The sequence below is a fragment of the Lolium rigidum genome, chromosome 4, assembly GCF_022539505.1.
Source record: "Lolium rigidum isolate FL_2022 chromosome 4, APGP_CSIRO_Lrig_0.1, whole genome shotgun sequence".
In the NCBI taxonomy this organism is placed as follows: Eukaryota; Viridiplantae; Streptophyta; class Magnoliopsida; order Poales; family Poaceae; genus Lolium; species Lolium rigidum.
The window spans coordinates 14,701,846-14,724,876 of NC_061511.1; the positions used below are offsets into that span (position 1 = coordinate 14,701,846).

General features: G+C 46.6%; 1 protein-coding gene across 1 annotated transcript; it reads right to left on the minus strand.

Annotated features, from left to right (window-relative positions):
* Positions 1 to 14,129: 14,129 nt before the first annotated feature.
* Positions 14,130 to 14,999, minus strand: LOC124646709. Its single transcript, XM_047186788.1, has 2 exons — positions 14,940 to 14,999; positions 14,130 to 14,834 (listed from the first exon to the last, which is right to left on the minus strand). The coding sequence occupies exons 1-2, from the start codon at positions 14,997 to 14,999 to the stop codon at positions 14,130 to 14,132; spliced, it is 765 nt and encodes a 254-aa protein (XP_047042744.1).
* Positions 15,000 to 23,031: the final 8,032 nt, after the last annotated feature.

The following is a 23,031-nucleotide window of genomic DNA, read 5'->3' on the forward strand; positions in this document are numbered from 1 at the left end:
ACAGTAGTTGATACTAACCCTGTCAGTAGGGTTATTGTGACAGCTGTCACTCCAGGTCCCTCTTTAGAGAACCCTCATCCAGGTCCTACATTTCATGGACTGTTCTTCTGCATCAATGGAGTAGGGAGGGTTTTCTAAAAGGTTGCCGACCTTTCATAGGTGAGCATCTTCTTACAAAATAAATGGTTTGCATTCTCGAATGATAGCTACGTGGATGGCTGCTTTAATAAACTTCATATATGGAGAGTTGGATGGCTGCTTTATTAAATTATGCACTGCGGTTCAAATCTTAGCAGCAACTGGTAGTGATGGAAATAATAACATGTACCCTATAGCCTTTGTTGTGGTTCCTAAATAAGATACATCCAACTGGTGCTAGTTTATGACTCAGCTTAAATATGCTTTAGGTGGGTAATTGAGAGATTTTGGCTACTACACTATTATGTCAGATAGACAAAAGGTTTGCAACTATATTCCCTTTACATTGTCAAGTACCAAATGCGACTGTCTTGTAACTATTTTTCCTATGTTCTATGTATATAGGGCCTTCTTAAAGCAATAATTCAAGTATTTCCTAACAATCCCCAGAGGTACTGCCTATGGCATATATATGCCAACTTTCAAACTTCCAGGTTTAGGGGTAAGGATTTTAAGAAATGCATGGATGCAAAAGCTTATTCCTACCACAAAGATCATTTTGATGTTGCCATAGCAAATTTGAAGGTAGAGAGTGAAGAAGCTTGGACATGGCTAAGTAAAATCCATGTGCACACATGGGCTAGGCATGCTTTCGACACCTACTGCAAAACAGATTTGGTCGTGAACAACCTCAGTGAAGTATTCAACAGGTACATTCTGGATGTAGGGAAGAAGCCAATCAGAAAAATGATTGAAGGGATAAAGAACAAGAAGATGATTAGGCATCATGACAAGAGGGTAGGTGTAACTAGAGCTAGATGAGAAATTACTCCTCACTTCACAGATATGCTTGAGCTGTCCAAGAAGTACTCCAGATTTTTCACACTAAGGATTTCAGATGTTTATTTGGGCCAAGTTACTAATAGGAAGGGTGATGCAATTCATTAAGTTGATCTGGTTGCAAGGACTAGTGGATGTAGGAGATGGGATGTCACTTTATGCCTTGCAACCATGCTGTGAGTGCTATAATCAAAGAAAAACAAGTTCCAGAGGACAATGTGAACTCATTTTTTAAGAAGAAGAAGATGTATGCTGAAGCATACAAGCCAGTCATCTACCCAGTTCCTGGACAACATGATTGGACAAAGACAAAAACTCCAGACATCATACTACCAGAGTTCTACATTTCCAAATGCAGGACGGCAGAGAAGAGGAGGAAGGGAAAGAATAAGGTACGTGCCAAAGCCCAACGACACATCAAGAATGGGAGCCATTACTTGCTCTAACTGCAAGCTTTAGGGACACAAGTATACCAGTTGCCTTAAGGAGTTGAGGCCAGAACTTGTGATCAGAAAGGACAAGCATGTGGTAAATATTTTACTTCATAATTGTTTTGCTTTTGCACACATTAGACTTGATAATTGTCTACTTATTTAACTTGTACCTATTATTTTACTTGTAATAGCCTGCAACACAAGCTCCACCACCTGATGGACCTCAAACTGCTCCTCAAGCAAGTCCACATGTTGCACCTCAAGCTATTCGACATGTTGATCCACATGCTCCACATGCTGCAGCTCAAGCGACTGACATGCTCTTGGACAACCTTTTGTGCCACCAAGGATGGCTGCACAAGATGGGAGGCAAGAAAAAAAAACCCAGGTCCATCTTACACAAGGGGCAGAACATGGGGCTACTTCAACTATGGCTATGTCGATCATGAAGGGGAAGGACAATCTTCAAACAACTGTGGCTAGAAACAGTTGTTGATGTTGTCAAACATCTATGTTGTAATGGACAACCTTATTGCATTACTGCATTTGATGTCTATCTACCTAGCTGTTATGTAATGGACACAACGTAGGTGATTTGCTGCTGAACAAAGCTGGTAAATTTAAGTGATGAAGATATTCTATTAAATGCTGCTATGAGTTTATCAGTCGAATATTATTCTGAATTTATCAGTCAAATGTTGGTTGAATGCTGTTGAATTTATCTGTTGAGTGTCGTAGATGTCGAATTTATCTATTGAATTTTGGTTGAATGCTGTGGAATTTATCTGTTGAGTGTTGTAGTTGTTGAATTTAAACCTGGGTGACCATTAAGTGGCGTCGCCGCCATCCACATGCTGCCAACGGCGACCATAAACGGGCGGCGTCGTCGTGCCCTTGTCACGAAATTATAACAGCAGGCTCACAGAATTATACCCGCACCTATAACATATATAAGTAGCATATAAAACTTAGACAGAATCAACGACATAGGAAGATAACATATATAAGTAGCACCATAACAGGAATCACAATGTCATACATAGTTTACAATGTCAGCATATTAAACTTCAAAGGTACACAACATGGTTCAACACGAATTGCCACATATTAGTCTAGCTTCAGCAAGATACAACATAGTAGTTAAAGACATCATTCCTGGCCTATTTGATCAATCATCTTCATCTTTTCCTTGTTGGCATGGTGAACTTTCAGAAGATCTGCAACATATATTCTAGCTTCTTCTTCTCTTCCTTCAAACTGGCAACTTGCCCATCTCCACTCTGCATCTTTGCAGCCTCTAACTCAAACTCCAGCTTCTTCTTCCCTTCTTCAAGCCAGCCAACTTATTCCTCTAACTTATGCATCTTTGCAGCCTCCAACTCCAACTTTTTATTGTCTTCCTTCAAACAGGCAACTTTGAGCTCTACCTGCTGCCTCTTAGCATACTCAAGCTCATGGCTGGTAGCCTCTGCAACATACTCCAAAGTGTCACCCAATTGCTTATGCAGCTCCAAGATTTTGTTTTCAAATTTCCTAGTCTTTAAGACTAGCTGGTAGTTTTTTGTAGCATACTCCACATTCTTATGCATTCTGGAGTCCCTCTTGGCCTCGTGCATAGACCACAACTTGACCAACACGCTCTTAAGTGGCAATGGTCACTCCTTGTCTACCCACTCAACCTTATCACACACCACTCCTCCTACATATTAACTGAAATTTAGTACGCTACACAAATAATTAAACAAGGCAGTACAAATAAACACATAAACTAACTAGTCAGTAGCACAAAATTATATAGCGATTTCACTATGCAGTACCACAAAAGTATATAGACAATATGAACATTTAACTAGGCGCGCTTATATAGCTATATGTACCTTAAGAGATAAATTTACATAGGCAAGAAATACATTTAATTAGCTATATCTACCTCAAGAACAACACTTAACTTAGCACACACATTTTAACTAGGAACTAACAACATTTGGAAGACACTAGCAATAGCAATTTCTACTGAAAAAAATCAAGATGACCTACCTTGCATTCACATACAAAGAATCTCCTTCTAGTATTTTCTGCTCCAAAGCAAAAATATTTGTACATCGGCATGTCATGGTTGCAACGAATGTCATAGTCCTCATATCCAATTAATCTTGGCCTACGATGTTCTGTGGAATCTAAATTATTGGCAGACAAAACAAGAATTAAACCTAAAATCGTCGATTCGGAGCTTCGAACCAAAAAAAATCCCAAATCCCAGCAAACCCTAACCCTAACTATGCACTTACCGGGAGGCGCAGACTGATGTCGTGCCCCTGGTCGAACTCCGATAGCAGGCTGTCCTCGGTGCTCTCCCCATCGTTCCATGAGGGCATGGTGACGCGGCGAGCGCGGCGGCGACAGAGTTGAGGAAGGTCGAGAGCTAACTAGCACGGGGGAATGGAGTGGACCAGGTCGGAGTTGGGCGCTAAATGGCTTGGTGCCCTAACGGCTGCGGAAACTGCGGTCTGGCTAGGTGGCACCTAACAGTGGGGCCAAAGGGCTTAATTCCCTATCTACGCACGTTTTACGCGATCTGGTTCTCTCCGCCCAAATGCAGGTACTGATATGTAAAAATTAATAAATAGGTATTGACTCGTAATGTTCTCAATTGTGGTAGTTTTCTGTAAAGGAGCAGCGTAACGCGGCGTGTACATGCGTAGGCTAGCGCCACATGACAGACTGAGTCACACACGGTGTGCGACTCAGCAAGAAACGTACATGCCTTGCAAGGCCCAAGCTCAAGCGTTACTCATCCAAGTAAAACTGAATCATTTAGTGGTGTTGATGGGTTGATGATTGGCAGGCTAAGAGCATCTCCACTTGTTGTCGCTCCCTAGACCGAAATTCGACGCTAATTGGATGAATGTAAATTTCTGTCTGGGAAGGCTTAGTTTCCCAGCGGCGAACCCACACCCGCTTCCCAGGCCGAACGGATTCGACAAAAATATGCCAATTTTCGGCCAATTTTTGGCACAATTTCTGAATAAAATACAAAATATAAAAATTTATAACATTGTTTGCGGAGATTTGACATTATTTCAACAAATCAAATAGTTCAAAAACACAAGAACACAACAAACACAACAAATCATGGTGCACCAGCTCTTGCTGCACCCTTGCGAGCCCATAGGTGGTCGACCATATCGTCCTGCAGCTCTTGGTGCACACGTGAGTCTCGGATCTCCTAACGCATAGCTAGGAAGGAAGCCCATGATGTCGGCACCTGACCATAAAGCTCTGTAAAAGGACCATGTCGGTGATATGACTACAACAACTCGGCCTCAGGAACTGGATGTTTCCGCTCATTGATCATGTTGTGCAATATCACACAATAGTTCATCACCTTCCACATCTGATCCTGTAATCAAGGCATAGCTGTGAACCGGACAACTGTAAATCTCTGTTGGAGGATACCAAATGCTCGCTCGACGTCCTTCCTCGCAGCTTCTTTCTCCTCGGCAAACCACACTTCTTTTGGTAGCTTCGGGCTTGAGACCGTCTTCACAAATGTTGACCATGTAGGATAGATGCCATGTGCAAGGTAGTATCCCTTGTTATAGTGGTGTCCATTAACCTCATAGTTCACCGGGGGAGCATAGCCCTCAACAAGCTTGGCAAAGACAGGCGAGCACTGCAAGACGTTGATGTCGTTGTTTGAGCCAATCAGGCAGTTGCATTCCGGTTGGCATCAGAAGTAGGGGTCCAAGTCCCGGACGGCATACAAAATCTTGAGAAAGAGATCCTTGCTCATCCTGAACCGGCACCGGAATACTGCCTCAGGTTACGGCGGTTCTTCGGCGAAGTAATCAGCGTACATCATGATGTAGCCCTCCAGGCGCTGCCTCTCCTTGGCCTTCCGGCGACCGGGCGCCGAGCCGCCACGCCACGGTTTTGAGTTTCGCTCGGCGTATAGGGTGGCTAGAGACACCGGGATCATCATGTGCTCTTCATCTTCGACAGCGGCGATGTTCTCCTCCTCCAACAACAAAACAAATATTTTCTCATCCTCGTCGTCGGAGTCCATGGCCGAGCAATCAAAACGCCGAATACCTCACGAGCGTAGTTCCGCAAAGGTCGGCACAGGGGTCGGCACGGGGATCGACAAGGAGCGTCGGTGAGATGATGAACAACGGCGAGCTCGGTAGTAGCTAGGTAGTTGGTGCGGCCTTTCTACCAGCGTATGCACGGCGGGAGAGGGTGGGGGTGGTGACAGCGGCGAGGTGGCGGGGACGAGCTGGTTTGGGCAACACGAGTGAAGTGGGGGAATATTTGTTGGTGTGCCGCCGACAGACCTGGGCCACGTGCTTTTTCACTTCATCCGGCGTTCCCAGGCGCTCCCCGGGGCGTTGGGTTTGGCTTGCGATCGCTGGATGAAAAATAGGCCCAATCCGCCGAAAATTTGGCTCCTGGGGGCGCAACTGGTGAATTTGCGTCCATCCGGCGTTAAAATTTGGCCTGGAGAGGGGGTGCTACGAGCCGAATGGAGATGCTCTAAGCACGTGTGAACAAAGTGGATTGTGATCAAGGTGCAAGTCGTGAGTGCTCTCTAGTCATTCTTTGGACGGATCGGATAGATGTACTTGATGCAAGCAAAATAAAGAGATTTGTTTTGAAAAAAGATGTCCATATAATTTAATTGTTGCGGTACGATTAGCCTAGAGTTTCTTGGAGAAGAAAAGAGCGAGACAAAATAATGGTATATGCATGGTATTTGCACGGAATTATTTGTTCCAATAAAATTTGCTTACTGTGCGCGACGTTTGTACCATGAAGCTAAATAAGGATCCTTGAAGGCAGTGGCGAAGTCAAGAACAATGACGTTTGCGCGTAAATTTTGCAGTAGCCTGAAGTGGGACATGTTGGGTTGTGTATCTACATGGCGTCGAGCAATGTACTATGATGTGCCGAGCTGATATGGCGCAAGGTCGAGTACGGTTGCAGTAGGATAAGTCTGGATGGGTCAGGCACATAAGGCAAGTAGCATGTGTAGTCTGGCGGATTGACGTGGAGGTGGATCGAACATAAAAGTATGGCGAGATAAGCGACGACAACAAAGAAGCGAGATGTTGATGGTTCCTTATTTTTGTGGCATGGAAACACGGAACACACATGTGTGCTTGCTTCGACATGCGATGGCGCATAGTTGATTCAAGACGGTATGCACATGAGAGCTTGAAGTCCTTAGGGGCATGAGGAAGCTTGGCCAGCTACATGGAGTCATGTTGAAGGTGGGGCTGAAGTCTGACAGAAATTCCACTCGGCTAATGAGGGGCTACAACGTAAGCATGCAGAGAGTCTAAGCCTAGTTCGGCGTAAAAAAAGTGAGTGAGACGTAGTCCGGACGAGCGCTCGAAGGTCCAACGGATACGTGAACTCGTCATCGATCTGGATATGACCGGTATTTTTCTGCAGTGGATGCTGATCTTATGTGGGTTCGCGATCCATATGACTCGGTGAGAATGCAGACAAACACGGCGATAAACTAGGACACTGATGGTTAGACACTTGGTCAGCTAAGTATGGAGGTTGAGCAGTGTTGGAGAGTAACAGGTTCATGATGGTGACTGTCTATTGAGACCGAGAGATTAATGAGGGTTGACCATGGAGAATCTGCAAAAGTGGATGAGACAACCGCGAATTTGACTGGAGATGACTTAAAGCAACAACGAAATTCCTTCAAGTTTTCAGACATGCAATCAAAAATAGCGTGCATGATAACTTCGGTATTCTTATATGTGACACCTAATATGTGAGTTGTTCACTTTCATATAGACCAGAAGAAGCTACCAAGGTGATTATACATCTGTGTTATCAGAATATGGTGACTTTATGATCGATCTATGATGGCGTGAACAGATACTCCGGAGAATTGGGAGCACAAAACAAGACCACTGGTGGAAAAAAGGGCCTTTGGTCGCGGTTCGCAACTGCCATTAGTCGCGGTTGCGCAACCGCGACCAATTAAGCGCGACTAAAGGCCCCCCCTTTAGTCGCGGTTCCTTACGAACCGCGACTAAAGGCACGTCCACGTGGCCGCCAACAGTCCGTCCGGGCGGAGGACCTTTAGTCGCGGTTCTTGTGGCCAACCGCGACTAAAGGCCGCAGGTTTAGGGTTTTAGCCCCCCCCCTAAACCTGGTTTCTTTTTAATTTGTATTGTTTTATTTCTTTTGTGTTTTCTTTTAATTTTTTCACATATTCTACGGTACTACATACATGCATATGAATGTACAATTTCAAACAAATTTGAAATTAGAACCAAAGAGAATTCAAGAGGAATATACAATATATATTCAATATCGGATGACCAGCATATACAATTTTGAACAAGTTTCCATACATAATTTAGTGCATATGAAGTTCTACGTCCTCTACATAGTGTTCTCCTTTAGGATCGACGACTTCCCTCGCGATCCATCCAGCTAGTTCCTCTTGAAGTGGTCGGAAGCGAGCTTCTGGACTAAGCATCTTTCGGAGGTTATTCCTCTTGATATTGTTCTCACTCGGAACCCGCTCAGAGGTGTATCTCCGGATCATCTCACAAACATAGTATCCACATAGATTGGTCCCCGGTGGCTGAATATCCCCAGTCCCACTCACTGACCGCATAAAATGTAGCTCTTTTTTGAACTCACCGACCTTGGCATCTACGAACCGTCTCCAAACCCTATGAACAAGAGAGTTATTAGTTACTTGCGATATTAGGAAATGAACGAAATAGGCCGATCGATATAGAGCGCAAATGAATGAAAATAATTACTTCTGCATCATTTTTCTCATGTCGGCCCAAAGCTTTGAATCCATATTCAGAGAGTCGTGGACGAGAACTGTGGAGTCGTGAAATTTAATTACTAGCAGAATCCAGTGGAACCTGCCGACACGATACATGCACAGTCATGCATAACTCATCGATTAGCCACATACCATGCATGGAGTAAACAAAAGAGAATGTGCTCCCTTCGGAACTGATTGTCCGCCAGGACCCTTTCCAAAGATGACTTTCAAATCCTTGACCATATCAAATACCTCAGCACCAGTCCGTTCCGCAGGCCTCGGCCGGTGATCTGCCTTGCCGTTGTAATGCTTGCCTTTCTTTCTTACTGGATGAATTTTCGGAAGAAATCGACGATGTCCAAGGTACACGTTCTTCTTACAATTTGGCAAATGTACACTTTCAGTTTCATGTAAGCAGTGCGTGCATGCATTGTGTCCCTTATTTGACAGTCCCGAAAGGTTACTAAGAGCAGGCCAATCGTTGATGGTTACGAAAAGCAACGCTCGTAGGTCAAATTCCTCTTCTTTGTGCTCATCCCACACACGGACACCGGGTCTGCCCCACAACCGTAAAAGTTTATCAACTAATGGCCTTAGGTACACATCGATGTCGTTGCCGGGTTGCTTCGGACCTTGGATGAGCACCGGCATCATAATGAACTTCCGCTTCATGCACAACCAAGAAGGAAGGTTGTAGATGCATAGAGTCACGGGCCGGGTGCTATGGCTGGAGCTCGCTCGCCAAAAGGATTCATGCCATCTGTACTTAGACCAAATCTTATGTTTCTTGCGTCAGCTGCAAAATCTTTGAACTCTCTGTCGATCTTCTCCATTGCGTTCCATCTGCGGGGTGTCTCAACTCCCCGTCCGACTTACGGTCCTCTTTGTGCCATCGCAACAACTTGGCATGCTCTTTGTTCCGAACGGACGTTTCAACCATGGTATTATAGGAGCATACCACATCACCTTGGCGGGAACCCTCTTCCCGGGTTTCTCGCCCTCAACATCGTCACCAGGGTCATCGCCTCCGATCTTATAACGCAATGCGGTGCATACCGGACATTCATTCAAATTCTCGTATTCACCGCGGTAGAGGATGCGATCGTTGATGCATGCATGTATCTTCGAACCTCTAAACCTAGAGGGCAGACAACCTTCTTTGCTTCGTACGTACTGGAGGGCAACTCGTTATTCTTTGGAAACATATTCTTCAACATTTTCAGCAAGTTTTCAAATGCCGAGTCAGCTACACCTGCATGTGCCTTCTATTTCAGCAAATCCAGTGTGCAGCCCAGCTTTTTCAGACCATTATCGCATCCTCGGTACAGCGACTTTTTGTGATCCTCTAACATGCGATCCAAATTCTCCCTCTCCTTTTCAGTTTCGCAGTGTCTCCGTGCATCAGCAATGGTCCGACCAAGATCATCAACGGGCTCATCACGTGCCTCTTCTTCACCTTCCCCTTCACCTTCAGCATCCTTCATGAAAGTATCACCGAAATGATCAAGATAGTTTTCATCGATGAAATCATCCCCTTCTTCATCTTCTTCCATTATAACCCCTCTTTCTCCATGCTTGGTCCAACAATTATAGCTTGGCATGAAACCGTGTCGAAGCGGGTGCAGGTGAACTTCTCTTGAGGAAGAGTAACCCTTCCGATTCTTACGAGTCAACACATGGACGAGATAACAAAACCCTTACGCTTGTTCGCATTAGCCACTACGAGGTAATCTTTCAAACCCGTAGTGAACTCGCCGAGAGAGTCGATTACCGTACATCCATTGCCGATTCATCCGCATTATTATAATATAAAATATATAATTAACCATCATGCATTTGTTAAACTAACTAGCTACAAACAATAGAAATTAAACAATGAACTACACACATGCATATTTTATCAATGACACATATGAAAGGTTCAAGTTGCTAACCGCGATCGAGGAGGAAAAAATAAATGAGGAAGCTCAAGTGTGGCTCCGACACTTCATATCATGTTTGTTTCATGCTCTTGGGGCATTTCATCAAACACTTTGTGTGCATAAGAGGAGCCAAAAGCAAACCTAACACCCCCTTGTGAAGTTTGTGAAGAGAAGTGGCACCAAATGGCTAAGTGCAGTGGGCTGAACGGTATATGTAGGGGTTGGGCTTTAGTCGCGGTTGGCCTGAGGCCTTCGGGAACCTTTAGTCGCGGTTGGCGTGGCCAACCGTGACTAAAGCCCCTCACGTGCACCAGCTGGCCACCGAGCGCCCTGGGCCCAGGCCTTTGGTCGCGGTTCGCCTCCCGAACCGCGACTAAAGACTTCATTAGTCGCGGTTCCTATATTTTCGCGACTAATGGGGCTGGACGGAAGCCTCTTTTTCTACCAGTGGAGTTTGGTAGAACTTAATTTTCGTGGAAGTGAGTTGACGGTGATGAAGAAGAAATGGACTACAGTTGTAGGTCGAGTAATGTGAAGTCAAGGAAGTAGCAGCGGGACACATGATTAATGGTTCAAGTCCACGTACACAGATGTTCAAGCGTGACAGCTTCAAGATGGTGAAGGTCATATTCATCAAGGTGGAGATTGTTGAGATATGTGTGGAATATGTGTGAGTAGTGCTACAATAGGACTAGTAATTAATGTAAGGATACGTGTTGGACTCAAACTTGACTAATATATAAACGCACTATGAGTAGCCAAAATAGACTAGATACAAGTTCTAGGTTAGATAGAAGATTGATTTTCGGGGACGGTCCAGCGCCTGTGGCAGGGGAGCTGGAACGGCGTGACGTTGTAGATCTAATGTGTATGTACACCTTGGCAGGTTTGTCGTCGATGGTACCGTGATAGTACCTAGCGAGGAGCTCCCGTAAAGCATGCCTCGCAGAAGTAGTCGTTCGCCGAACTGCTTTACCAAATTCCGTTGTCGTTTGCTATGATTTCTTGTCCTCTGTGTGATCGATTTGGCGCCTCCGACGTTAACACAACTTATACAATATTACAATATTATAGACATAGATAGTTTCACACAATAATCCAGACATATAAATTAAATTATTCATACAAGAATTCAAATAAATAGCAATTCAACTTGTTGAAGAATCATGTGGTGTTTCCTCTCCTCTCCTACAAATGATCAACTAAATCATTTCGAACTTAAGTATGAACTAATCCATCTCGGATTTCTTGATGCATGGCGAGCAAAGCAGAAAACTTGCCATTTAACTAATCAAGTTGGGCAAGAGGTCCTTGATGATCAAATGGATGGTCATCATACACTTGTTCTTCTCGCGCAATCCCGATGATCATGTTGTGCATGATCACACAAGAGTTCATCACCTCCCACATAGTTGACTCCTACCAGGTGAGAGTAGGGTACCGAATAATGGCAAAATGTTGTTGGAGCACCAAATGCCCGCCCAACATCCTTTCAAGATTTAATTGGTTTGGAGCACAGATATTTTATTGGTAAATTAGTTTTATTAGTTCAGGTATTTGAATGTTTAAAGTTTGTATTCTAAGATATTTGCTCCGATTCAAGCAGGTAAAGCTTAGAAAAATATACATCTTGTTGTGTATATGTTAAGTGTTACTCGCATTCATTGTGTTTCGAACATGTCCACATGTATTCAAACTCATAGGGTCACACACTTAATAATTTAGCGACATTTAAGAACGTGAGTTCTATATGAAGATAAGATATATGGCTTTCGAGTTTGTCTCGGATGGTCTCGGAATGGTTCTAAGAGGTCCTAGATGACCCCAGAAGTGTTTGAAATGGTGCCAGCAGTGTCTAGAATTGTTCCGGGCATTTATGGAAGGCTTTGAATGGACCAGAAGCATTCAGACTATTTTGAAAGGTTTTGGAAGTGCCCGGGATGACCCGGGTTGTCTTAGGAAGTCCGGAGGGTTCCATAATAGGAGTATCCACGTGGCCTTGAGAGACAAGAAGTTTCCCTCTAACGCAGATTTAGATTTTGTAAAAGAGTCCTATTTCTAGTAGGTTTTGGTTGATAGAAATCTAACGGAACTCGCTCAAATTTGGGGGTAGGTTTGGACGATCCAAGGGGCTTGGCCACCTATTTAAGGGGACCAAGGGGCACCCCAAAGGTACCACAAGTCGCAACACTAGCCTCCCCAAGCCGCAGAATCACCGCCGCCCCGACCTCCGCCGCGCTAGTCACGCCGCTGTTTGATGTACCGCCATGGTAGTCCCCGTGTCATCATCAACACCATGATGTCGACCTCGACCTAGACACTAGGGCCAGCATGCCCTAGGTCCTCATACTCTTCGACGCAGAAATGTTGTTGGATCTCTACCCATTGTCTAGATCCAATCTAGGCGGTGATCACAGAAGCGCTGCCAGATCTTGATCGACACATTCGACAATGTGCTTGATCACACTTCGACGTGGTGAAGCTTATCCCATACTTGTAGGTATCGTAGAGATGTTGCAGGTGCGACACTTGGATCGTGGAGATTTTCGCGAGATAAGAGCAAGTACAATAGAGTCCAGTCAGCTAACTATAAGACATAAAATAATATATTTTAGATGAGTTGGAGGAGAGAGAAGAGGAGAGAGAAGGGAGGTGGGCTACTATGCAATAGCCAGCTCTTGCACGTGCTCCTAGGCACCTTGTGAGAGTGAAAGGTGGGCCATATATTAGTAACCTGAAATCTTACGAGCGGGCGTGTGCCGGCCGGACGTTCCTGGCACACACACTAGGCGCCAGTTATTTACATCTAGCTGTCAAAAGCTGTCAAAGAAATGGTAGGCTAGCTCATATCAAGTGTCATTTTAAAAATACTATAACTTTTAAACCGTGCGGCGAAATTACAATTCGTTTTCACTACTAAACTCTTCATGACGAGAGCTTCGAAACTAGACCACATTTTCATATGTTTCGATAAATTTTTTTAACAAGCAACTTTGATGCGCGACAGAGCAACTTTGTTGTGCAGCAAAATAACTTTGGTGTGCGACAAAGCAACTTTGGTGTGCAACGAACATGTACACTTCTTGGTACACGAAGGCACAACTTTGATGCCCGACAACAATTTTGGTATCCATCAGAGCAATTTCAATGTGTGACGAAACAACTTAAGTGCCCTGCAGAGTAACTTTGGTGCCCGACGACGCAGTTTTTGAACCATGCAGAGCAACTTTGACGCCCGACCGAGCAATTTTTAATGCTTGCAGAGCAACTTTGGTACTCGACCGAGCAATTTTAGTGTCCTGCAGATCAACATTAGGAGTTGTTGCTGCAGCTATTGTGAAGCCTACCATCGTTATGAATCAAGTGTTTTCGTTGCACACCAAAGTTGCTTTGCCGCACACTAAAATTGTTTTTCTGCACAACAAAGTTGCTCTATCGCGCATCAAAGTTGCTTGTTAAAAAATTACGTCGAAACATATGAAAATGTGGTCTAGTTTTGAAGCTCTCGTCGCTCGGATTCTAAAAGTGAAAACGGATTGTAATTTCGTCGCACGGTTTAAAAGTTACAGTTTTTTTTTAAAACGATAAAGTGATTTCAGCTAGCCTACCATTTCTTTGACAGCTGGACACATCTTTCCGTTTGTGAGAGCACTTTCCATTTTAGAATGACCGCTCAGTACGACCAACTGGCGTGCAGCCGCTCCCTAGACGCGTCCTATTAGTAAAGTACTACATTCTTATCTCCAACTATTGTACATGTTAGCTATATGATGACTACAAATGATATGATATCTTGTTATAGCCAACAGTTGGCTATACTATTGGAATTGCTCTAATACATCTCCTCGCTACTAGACTAGATGAGTCTACTTGCGGTAATCGACCAAAACCCATCTAATCATCACGCACTCTCGCTCAGTGGCACACTGGCACATTAACTAATTCAGGCGCATCAACTAGTAGGATTGGCCGATGAATGAACTACTTGATGGTGATGTAGGCTGTAACAAGGATAGTAGTATCGTCGCCTGGGTGAACAGTCTTGGGCACGACGAACTGCGGCAACGAGTCTTTTGGGAGCCCATCGGTGAGATCGACGAAAGGCACGTTGAATTCAGATTCTTGGTAATGGCGTGCGGCCCAGTAGCGGATCTCGAGCTCCACCGTCATGGTCACGGGCACCTCTGCTGCCCATGACTCAACGGCAACGGGCTGAGGATGTATGCAGACCGCAGAGATCGTGCGGCCGAACGGCTGCCTCGCCACGTTCAGCAGGAGCAGGTGCTGCTGGTTGCCGCCGTCACGGACGGCCGTGGCGACGACCTTGAAGCCGTCACGAAGGACGATGTCGAAGCTCTTCCCAGCGCGCTCCTCGGTGGTGAGCGGCCACCCGTGCACGTGAAGTGGTCCAGGAAGCTCCGCCATTGCGGCGACGAAGACACAGCCGCGCACGGGGCAGCACGTGCCCGGCGCGTGGGTGCAGGCCATCCGGTGCGCTTGCAGGTCGTAGTAGGCCGGCGTGGCATCGCAGCCGTGGGCCGCGTTGGGGCACGCCACGCGGAGAGACTCCACCAAGCCCTCTGTGAAGCTGCACCGGCGGTAGCTAGGGTCGCGGCACAGGATGCAAGGCCGCCCCGTTCCTCTGCCGAGCAGCTCGTCCCGGCACGCCGAGCGCACCGAGTCCCACTGCAAGTGCAAGGATATACTGTAAAATCAAAGTGCTACCCACGGCTGAGAGAGAGAGACTACCTAGATTGGCTGCTTGAGTGGAAGGAAAAAGTCCAAACAAACCCTGAAGTTGTAGGCGAAAGATAAATAGAACCCTGAACTTCTGATCCCTGAAATCGTCATACTGAACTCTTTAATCCCAGTCTATTTTAAACCTTATGCTGACATGGCAAATCAAGATATGATGGTTGACTAGGTCGCAGTGACAGATAGCTAGGCGTCCCTTTTTTTTTCTCGTTCCTTTTTTCCTCTTTTTTTTTTTCTAGTACAGTATTATTTTCCCCTCCTAATCCTTCGTTGACCCCAATCTGCCCATCACCCGCCGCTCTCGGCCTTCTTCTCCGGTGACGATTAACACCGCGTGCAGCCTCGCATGCTGCCGCCGGCGTCCTCATCCGCTAACGCTGCCATCCATGGTCGTGATGTCGCCTCTGCCGGCGTCCTAGTAGTGCATCTGAGGAACCCACCCTTCAAAGAAGGCGGCGACGCTCACCGTCAGCCTTGTTCGCTGGGAGCTTTGCGAATTCCCCGGCGAGGGAGGATACCGGACGCAGCGCCGCGAGGAAAAGCTCACCGGGGCTGATGTCGCCACTGACTTGGGATGGTGTTTGGGGGACGAGGAGGTTGAGGCGTTGGCTAGGTGGTTGCCGATGCGGTCGCCGGTCGCCTCTATTTACCGGTCGGTGAACGAGGTGAGCTCACGGAGGTTGGTGGAAACGAGGTTGTGGTCGAGCATGGCAGCGCAAGCGGCGGCTCTCGGCGAGCCGAGGTGGGCGCCGACGAGGGGTACAAAGGTTCAACCGGCAGCCGTGATGGAGCCGCGCGGCCACCAACCCACCACTCCCCTGGTCCGCTCCCTGTAGCCAACCTCCGTGACATTCGATGAAGATTGTTGGGAAAATCTACATACAGGCGCCGCACCCGTGTCCTCATCGTGCGGCGGGCAGTTATTGGAAAAAAAACGTTTCGCTCTACTGTATCCCACCTACCATGTGACGGACAGCAAGCGGGCCCCACTTATGATGATGTTTGCTCTGGCAGACTGCTACCGTAACTGTCCTGCAATTCGCTATTATGTGAAGGATTTGTGCCTGCTACACTAGCTCTACATGGCCTAGCGAGTACTATTATTATTATTATTTTTTGCGAAAGAAATTGTGGTAACGACAAAAAACATTTTTTTACAAAAATGCCAGAAATTTTGACAGATTGTACAGAGCTTGGCAGTTGTTTTTTTTTTACAAACTTGATAGTTGTATTAAAACAACCCGGCAGCTATATCTGATAGATTTGTAATTGGTTAAAAACTGTCTGATAGCTATTTTTAAACAATTGAGTAGTTATTTCTAAATGATTTGGTATTTGTTTAGAAAAACCAGATGGATGCTCTAAAATAACTTGATAGTTGTTGCTAAATAATGTGGTGGATTACACTTAAAAAGATAAAATGTGTCAGCTATTGCTAAATAACTTGATATGTATTATAAATAATCTGGAAACTGTATTTGTTTGTTTTGAAAAACCTGGTAGCTATTTAAAATAACTTGATGACTGTTCATGATTATTATGGCAGCTATTGCTAAATAACCTGATAGGTATTAATAAATAATCTGGAATCTGTATTTGTTTGTTTTGAAAAACCCGGTAGCTATTTTAAAATAACCCGGTGGCTGTTCTTAAATATTATGGTAGCTATTGCTAATACCAAGTAATATGGTAACGGTGTCCTAGAGACCGTTAGTCGTTTTGGTGAATAATGTAGCTATTACTAAATAACCAGGTAATTACTGCTAAATAATACGATAGACTTTTCTACGCCGACTGGTAGTAAAATTCAAAAACCTGCATTTAAACAAGAATGGTCAGTACGATTTGCGTAAAATAATAGGCATGAACATACGAACAATGTTTAAAAAGCTAATAAGTTTAAAAATCTAATAACAAATGGTGGCAGTGTAGTGCTAGTACTACAATCCTACTACAGTCGCATGCACAATATTGGGTTTGGGCAGGCTGATGGGACATGTCAGCTGATGGTTGCATGCGAGCAGTTTTCGCGTCTGCGTGTGCAGTCGTTCAGGTCAGGGGATAGGCTACATGCGTGTTCGGGACAGATGACAGTGCTGCATGCGTGTTCGGGTCAGCGGACAGCGCTGCATGCGCCGATGCGCGCTCATACAGGGGGCGGCGCCGCATATTTACTAATCCGTGCGGCGGTAGCCCTTCCGTGTGGGAAAATATAAAGGGAGGCGCCGCACGGTTGCTCGGGCGTGCGGCGGCACATCAAGATTTGCGTCGCGCCCTTAAGGCGCTGTGTCGCGCACATCTCCACTTGCGCACGTCACCGGGCCTACATAGGCAGTTTCCTATCTTCGTGTCTGGACTTGGACAGAGCTAGACCGAGTCAAATGTTATTTACAGTGATATGACTTTAATACATTTCTTTGCAAAGCTACAAAGACTTCATGTGTTAGGTACTAGTTGCATCGAGCAGAACACTAAAAAAAAAAGGTACAGTAGTATGCTGCCAAACTGATGCCGTAAAAGAGTCATGCATGGCTTCTGTGTATAGGGCCTATGAACAATGGGCAATATTTTTTTGTTTCTTTTGACAACCTTCTCTGTTGGACCATGTGAGGACCTAGATAAAGCTTTTCAACAGTAAAATTTACCTTAGTAAGTACAACAAATGTTTTGAATGATAATAAAAATGTTTATATAATTGACGGTGGAATTTAAAAGCCACAAATTATATTTAAAATATGTAATTGCTATTTGGTAAATAATTTGGTAATCGCGTTCAAAAATCCGGTAATAATATTAAATTACTTGGTAGCTATCATTAAATAATCATTGTCAAAAACCCGGTAATTGTAATAAAATAATCTAGGAGTTATTGCTAGTTGATTTAAAAACCTGATAATTACATTAGAATAACTTGTTAGCCATTGGTAAATAACTTGGCAGCCGCTTTCAAATAGCATGTATTAATATTAAATAATTTGGCAGCTATCAGTATATAATTTGGTAGTCACGGTTGAAAATCTAGTAGTTGTAGAAAAATAATCAAAAATTATTGTTAAATATCTTGGTAGTCGCTTTCGGAACCCAATAATTATACGAAATTATCCTGGTAGCTATTAATAATTTACTTGGCAGTGGCTTTCAAAAATCCTGTAGCAGCTAAATATATTCCTCTTATGGCTTGATTTGGATAACACGAGTTGCTGTCTAAAAATCCGAATAAACAACTTTCTAGCCATATTATTATCTTAGAGAATTTTATAGAGAATCTTTGCATCGTAAAACATGCATAGAGGCGCTGTTATGAACAGTGAGAATCGCATGGAGGACATGCATGTGATGCCAGCTTCCACTGAGTTTTTATTTACAATAGTAGTATTTGCCTGTTTTCATGTGTAGTGTAGCTTGATAACGCTAGCACCTAGTGGGCCTACGATTTGTTGTCTTGGCTTGCCAACGTGTGCAGCTTTTTCGCAGAAAGACACCGTCTATGTGGTCACCGAATCAGTGAAACAGCAGGCACAGAAACATTTTTCGATATGGAGTATAGCCGCCGCACAGATCGAGCTGCGTGCGGCGCCGCCGCGTAGCACGGTCCGTGCTACCCGGCGGCGCCGCACGGGAGCATGATCTGTGCGGCGGATTTGGCGGCCCCACCACGTGGACCGAAAGCAAAAGTTATTTTTTCTGTTGAGCGCGTTCAGTGTCCCAGCAGGATGTCAGCTAGCACATGCACCTTCTACCCCGCTAGTCAACATCAAGTCATCAACCATGCGCAATAAATATCAAAAAACAGAAATCTTGCATGTTGTTATAGCGTCATAAAATCAGCACGACCTCTCCTGCTTGCAAATTTCTTTTCACAGGCTAAGATTTTAGGTGCAATTTTCACAAAAAACTTCAAAACAAAATCTATTCTTTTACTTTAAGGCAGCTACCATTTTATATGATAATTTTCAGATTATTTTGGGAGAAGCTATCAGATTTTTGAAACAAATTACTCTCCAAGGTTTTCAAATTATTTAGGAGCAGCTACCGGATTAATTTTCAATAACTACCAGGTTAGCAAAAGTACCACGGTACTTTATTTAACAACTACAAAAATGGGTGAAAATTATACTATTACTAGCTAACAGATTATTTGTGCAATAACTACAAGATTAATTAGCAATAACTACTAGATTAGCAAATAATACCACGTTATTTAACACAACTACAAAAATTATACTCATTTTTGCAATACCTACAAGATTAGTTAGAAATAATTACTAGCTACCAGGTTATTTTGCAATACCTACAAGATTAGTTAGAAATAATTACCTGATTAATTGACAACAACTTTACGATGTTGGTTGTGACCAGGTCCCAAAAATGCCAGCTCAAAAAGCCAAAATTAGCTATCAGGTTACTTTGCAGTACCTACAAGATTAATTAGCAATAACAACCAAATTAATTGACAGCAACTATATACGGTGTTGGTTGTGACTAATAGATCCCAAAATTCCAGCTCGAAATGCCAAATTCAAAATTCCTATCTGCCAGATTTCCAATCCATAGTTGCAAAGTGGATTTTCTACTGAAAGATGCGATGAATCCTTTGTCATCCAAAAAGTTGGAGGCACTTGCAATTCAGGGGATACTCGCTAGATAGTTCACATGGAAAAAATCCAGTAAAATCTTCACTAATAAAACAACAGATCGAGCTGTAGGGAGAGAGAGGAAAACACTCAGGAAAAAAACATGCTGGTCGCCAGACTCATGGTGCATACGGCGATGCAGACGTGCAGGTCTCCGAGGGCGGGGGCGGCCGAGGCGCGCAGGGAGGCAAGCAGCGCCTACAACCTGCATCAGCACAGCCTCCTCGGCATTGGCCTCTGTCCTGCCGCAAATCGGCAGCTAGCGACGGCGTGGACGAGCTCCCTTAGCCCGGAGACTGGGAGGGAGTGCCCCGAGCGCCATGACCTTGTGGAGCGCGGTGAGGGAGATGGAGGTGACGACTGTGTCGGCCTCCTCGGAGCGCACAACGTCGAGGAAGGGCTGCAGCGTGGCGGCCAAGAGCAAGGGCAAGGGAGCCGCGGCCGCGAGAAGACGAGGCTCGCCGGCGTCGTCCCCGTGCTAGGGACGGAAGCCCTCTCGACGCGCTCGTCGGCAGCAGCTTCATGGAACCCTCCCTGCGTCGGGCCTGCTCGAGCTCGACGGCGGTGCTGCTGTCCTGCTGCGTGCTCGTTGGCGGCAGCGTCGCTTAGGACGGAAACCCTCTTCTAGCGCTCGTCGGCGATGGAGCCCTCCATGCGCTGCGCCCCTCTCGAGCTTGATGGCGGCGGTGCTCTCCCTGTCGAATGCTCGTCAGCGACGCCGGCCTCGCGCTAGGGACAAAATCACACTCCACGCGCTGGTCGGCAGTGGCATGGCAGAGCTCTCCCCGCCGCGTGCTCGTCGGCGGCGACGACCCCGCGCTATGGACGGAAGCCCACTCTGCGTGCTGGTCGTCGGCGGGTCGGCAGAGCTCTCCCCGCGGCGTGCTCGTCGGCGGGTCGGCAGAGCTCTCCAGCCGCGTGCTCGTCGGCGGCGACAGCCCCGCGCTAGGGAAGGAAGCCCACTCCGCGCTTGTCGGCGACGGCTTGACGGAGCTCTCCCTTCCCGTGCTCGTCGGCGGAGATGACCCCGTGCTAGGGACGGAAGCCCACTCCACGCTCTCAGCGGCGGCGGCGCTTGGCGGAGCCCTCGATGCGTCGCACCTGCTCCTTCTCTAGTTTGTCCGTGATGAGATGCAACTATCCTGTGGGGCTTTGACAGAGAAAAAAAATGGGTGAACCAGAGAAGCTAGCGAGGGGATAAGGAGGAAGTTGGGAGTCAACCCGATGCCTTTCGCGAATCCTAAGGCACCGCCGCACGCGCACCGAACCGTGCGGCGCTTCTTCCTATCTTTTTCCAACAAAGAAAGCGTCCGGCCCGTCTCAACCTGCAGCACAAAGTAATAAACAAAAAAAAAACATGTCGTTCGACGTGTCATCAATTACGTTGCCACCACCGGAAATGGCAGGATGACTTCCAATCTTCTAGGTAGCTGACGCTTTTACTCCTCACCCTATTGGATAGTAATTCCCGCTGTCCAGATATCTCCCATGAGGCCTTCTGCTATTCATTTAAGCGGCTTCTCATCTTCGGCAAGATTAGATTTGAATGCCATTCGTCAGTTGCCATCTTCAGTCGATCTCCTCTCCTTTCCACTCTATATATTCCTTTCTCCAATCCTCTGCCATTGAGAGCAATTCCAATAGTATAGCCAACTGTTGGCTATAACAAGATGTCATATTATTTGTAGTCATCATATAGCTAACATGTATAATAGTTGGCTATAAGAATGTAGTACTTTACTAATATATGACCCACCTTTCACTCTCACAAGGCGCTCAGAGAGACGCGTCTGAAGTTATCGCTATTGCATAGTAGCCTACCTCCCTTCTCTCTCCTCTTCTCTCTCCTCCAACTCATCTAAAATATATTATTTAATGTTTTATAGTCAGCTGATTGGACTCTATTGTACTTGCTCTGATCCGTCAACAATACTACTTGGATTCTCTCGCTTTATCAAATCGACACTCTGGAGCCCGAGTGCTTTCTCATCGGCCTTCGAACCACAGTGCCATGCTGTCTCTACTCCTTTTTCTTTCCTTCTCTTCCCATGCACAATCGGGGTCCGGGGACCCGCAAGTGCGCGACGAGCGCGCGACTGCTCGCCGGAACATCTACCGCCAGCGGAAGCTGGGCTTCCACAACCTGCAATTCCGCCAGCTTCATCACTTGGTAGATCCACTACACACCGGTCATCTCGCCACCGTTTGGACATGCCTCCGGACCGCCGCTCCAGGATTTATGTGTTGCGCTGCTGGTCTGACGAGGATCCACCGAAGCGCGCAACAACGTCTTCTCTAGCACGACCTCGACGCATGATCCAGTCGATGCCGCTGACCGCCGCTCCAGGCTGGTGGCAAAACTAGGCCAAGTAGAATGACTGCTTCGTGGCTTCGAGCCACTCTTCATGCACAGAGGCTGCATCGCCATATACTACAGCACCGTCGGGGGAGGGGCCTCTTAGAAGCCGTCATGGAGAACCATGTGGTGATTGAGTGATTCCCCTTTGTATCTTCCCACTCTTATTTGTCATGAAGTTACTACCCATGTCATCTTCTAGGGGCACCATCAGTCATTGTGCTGAATTGTTTGCAGTCGATGGATGTCCCACATGCATGCAAACGCAAGGCATAGTGCATCTTTCTACTATTTGGCTTCTTCTATTTACTGAACATTTTCAGTCGGATTGCATCTATTGTCATATTTTTCCATCAAAATGATAGATCACAGAGATAAAGACCTTATTCTATCCAGCGTCTTAGAGATTTTGACCTATTTTGTCAGCTTTCCATATTCTGTGGATGATATATACCCTTAGAGCATGTCTAACAGGCCCCGTATATTTTCGCCCCTTAAAACGCGAGTAGAGGGCCCTGTATTCACTTTTCGCCGGCCGAAAATTCGTCCAAGCTAGCAGACCCCGTATAACTAAATCGTAAAAGGAATATTCCCAAATATGCCAAAAAAAAATTCATCTTCTTCATCCTCTCCTTCTTCCTCCTCCGGCCTGCGCCCAGGCCACTCTCGGCCCTGCCCGCCCGTCCCGGCCGGCCCCGCTCGTCGCGCGCTCGCCGCCGGACCACGGCCGCGCCGCCGCCCGCCAAGGCCCCGCCCGCGCGCCGCCCGCGCGCGCGCCCGCCGCCGCCCGGAGCTCGCCCCGCGCCTCGCCGGCCCGGCCGCCCGCCCCGCCCGCCGCCGCCCGCCAAGGCCGCGCCCGCGCCCGCGCCGCACCCGCCCCGCGCCCTGCCTACCTCGTGCTGCCGCCGCCCGCCACGGCGCGCGCGGCGGCCACGGCCGGCCACGCCGCGACCGGGCGCGCCGCTCCCGCCCGCGGCCGCCGCCGGCCCCGGCCGCGTGCTCCACGCGCCGGCCGCGCCGCTCCGGCTGCCCGCACGCCGGCCGCGGCGCTCCCGCTCCGGATGCCCGCCATGGCCGCGCCGGCTCCAATGGACGAGCGGTTGCTAGCTGAAATTTCAGCCCGCCAAAGGCGAGGGTT

Excerpts from the sequence above, each read along its gene's own strand:
- LOC124646709 (XM_047186788.1), bottom strand. The coding sequence starts at position 14,999 with ATGACGATTTCAGGGATCAGAAGTTCAGGGTTCTATTTATCTTTCGCC. Across the intron at positions 14,835-14,939 it reads CTTTCGCCTACAACTTCAGG|TGGGACTCGGTGCGCTCGGC; the intron begins GTTTGTTTGGAC and ends TTGCACTTGCAG.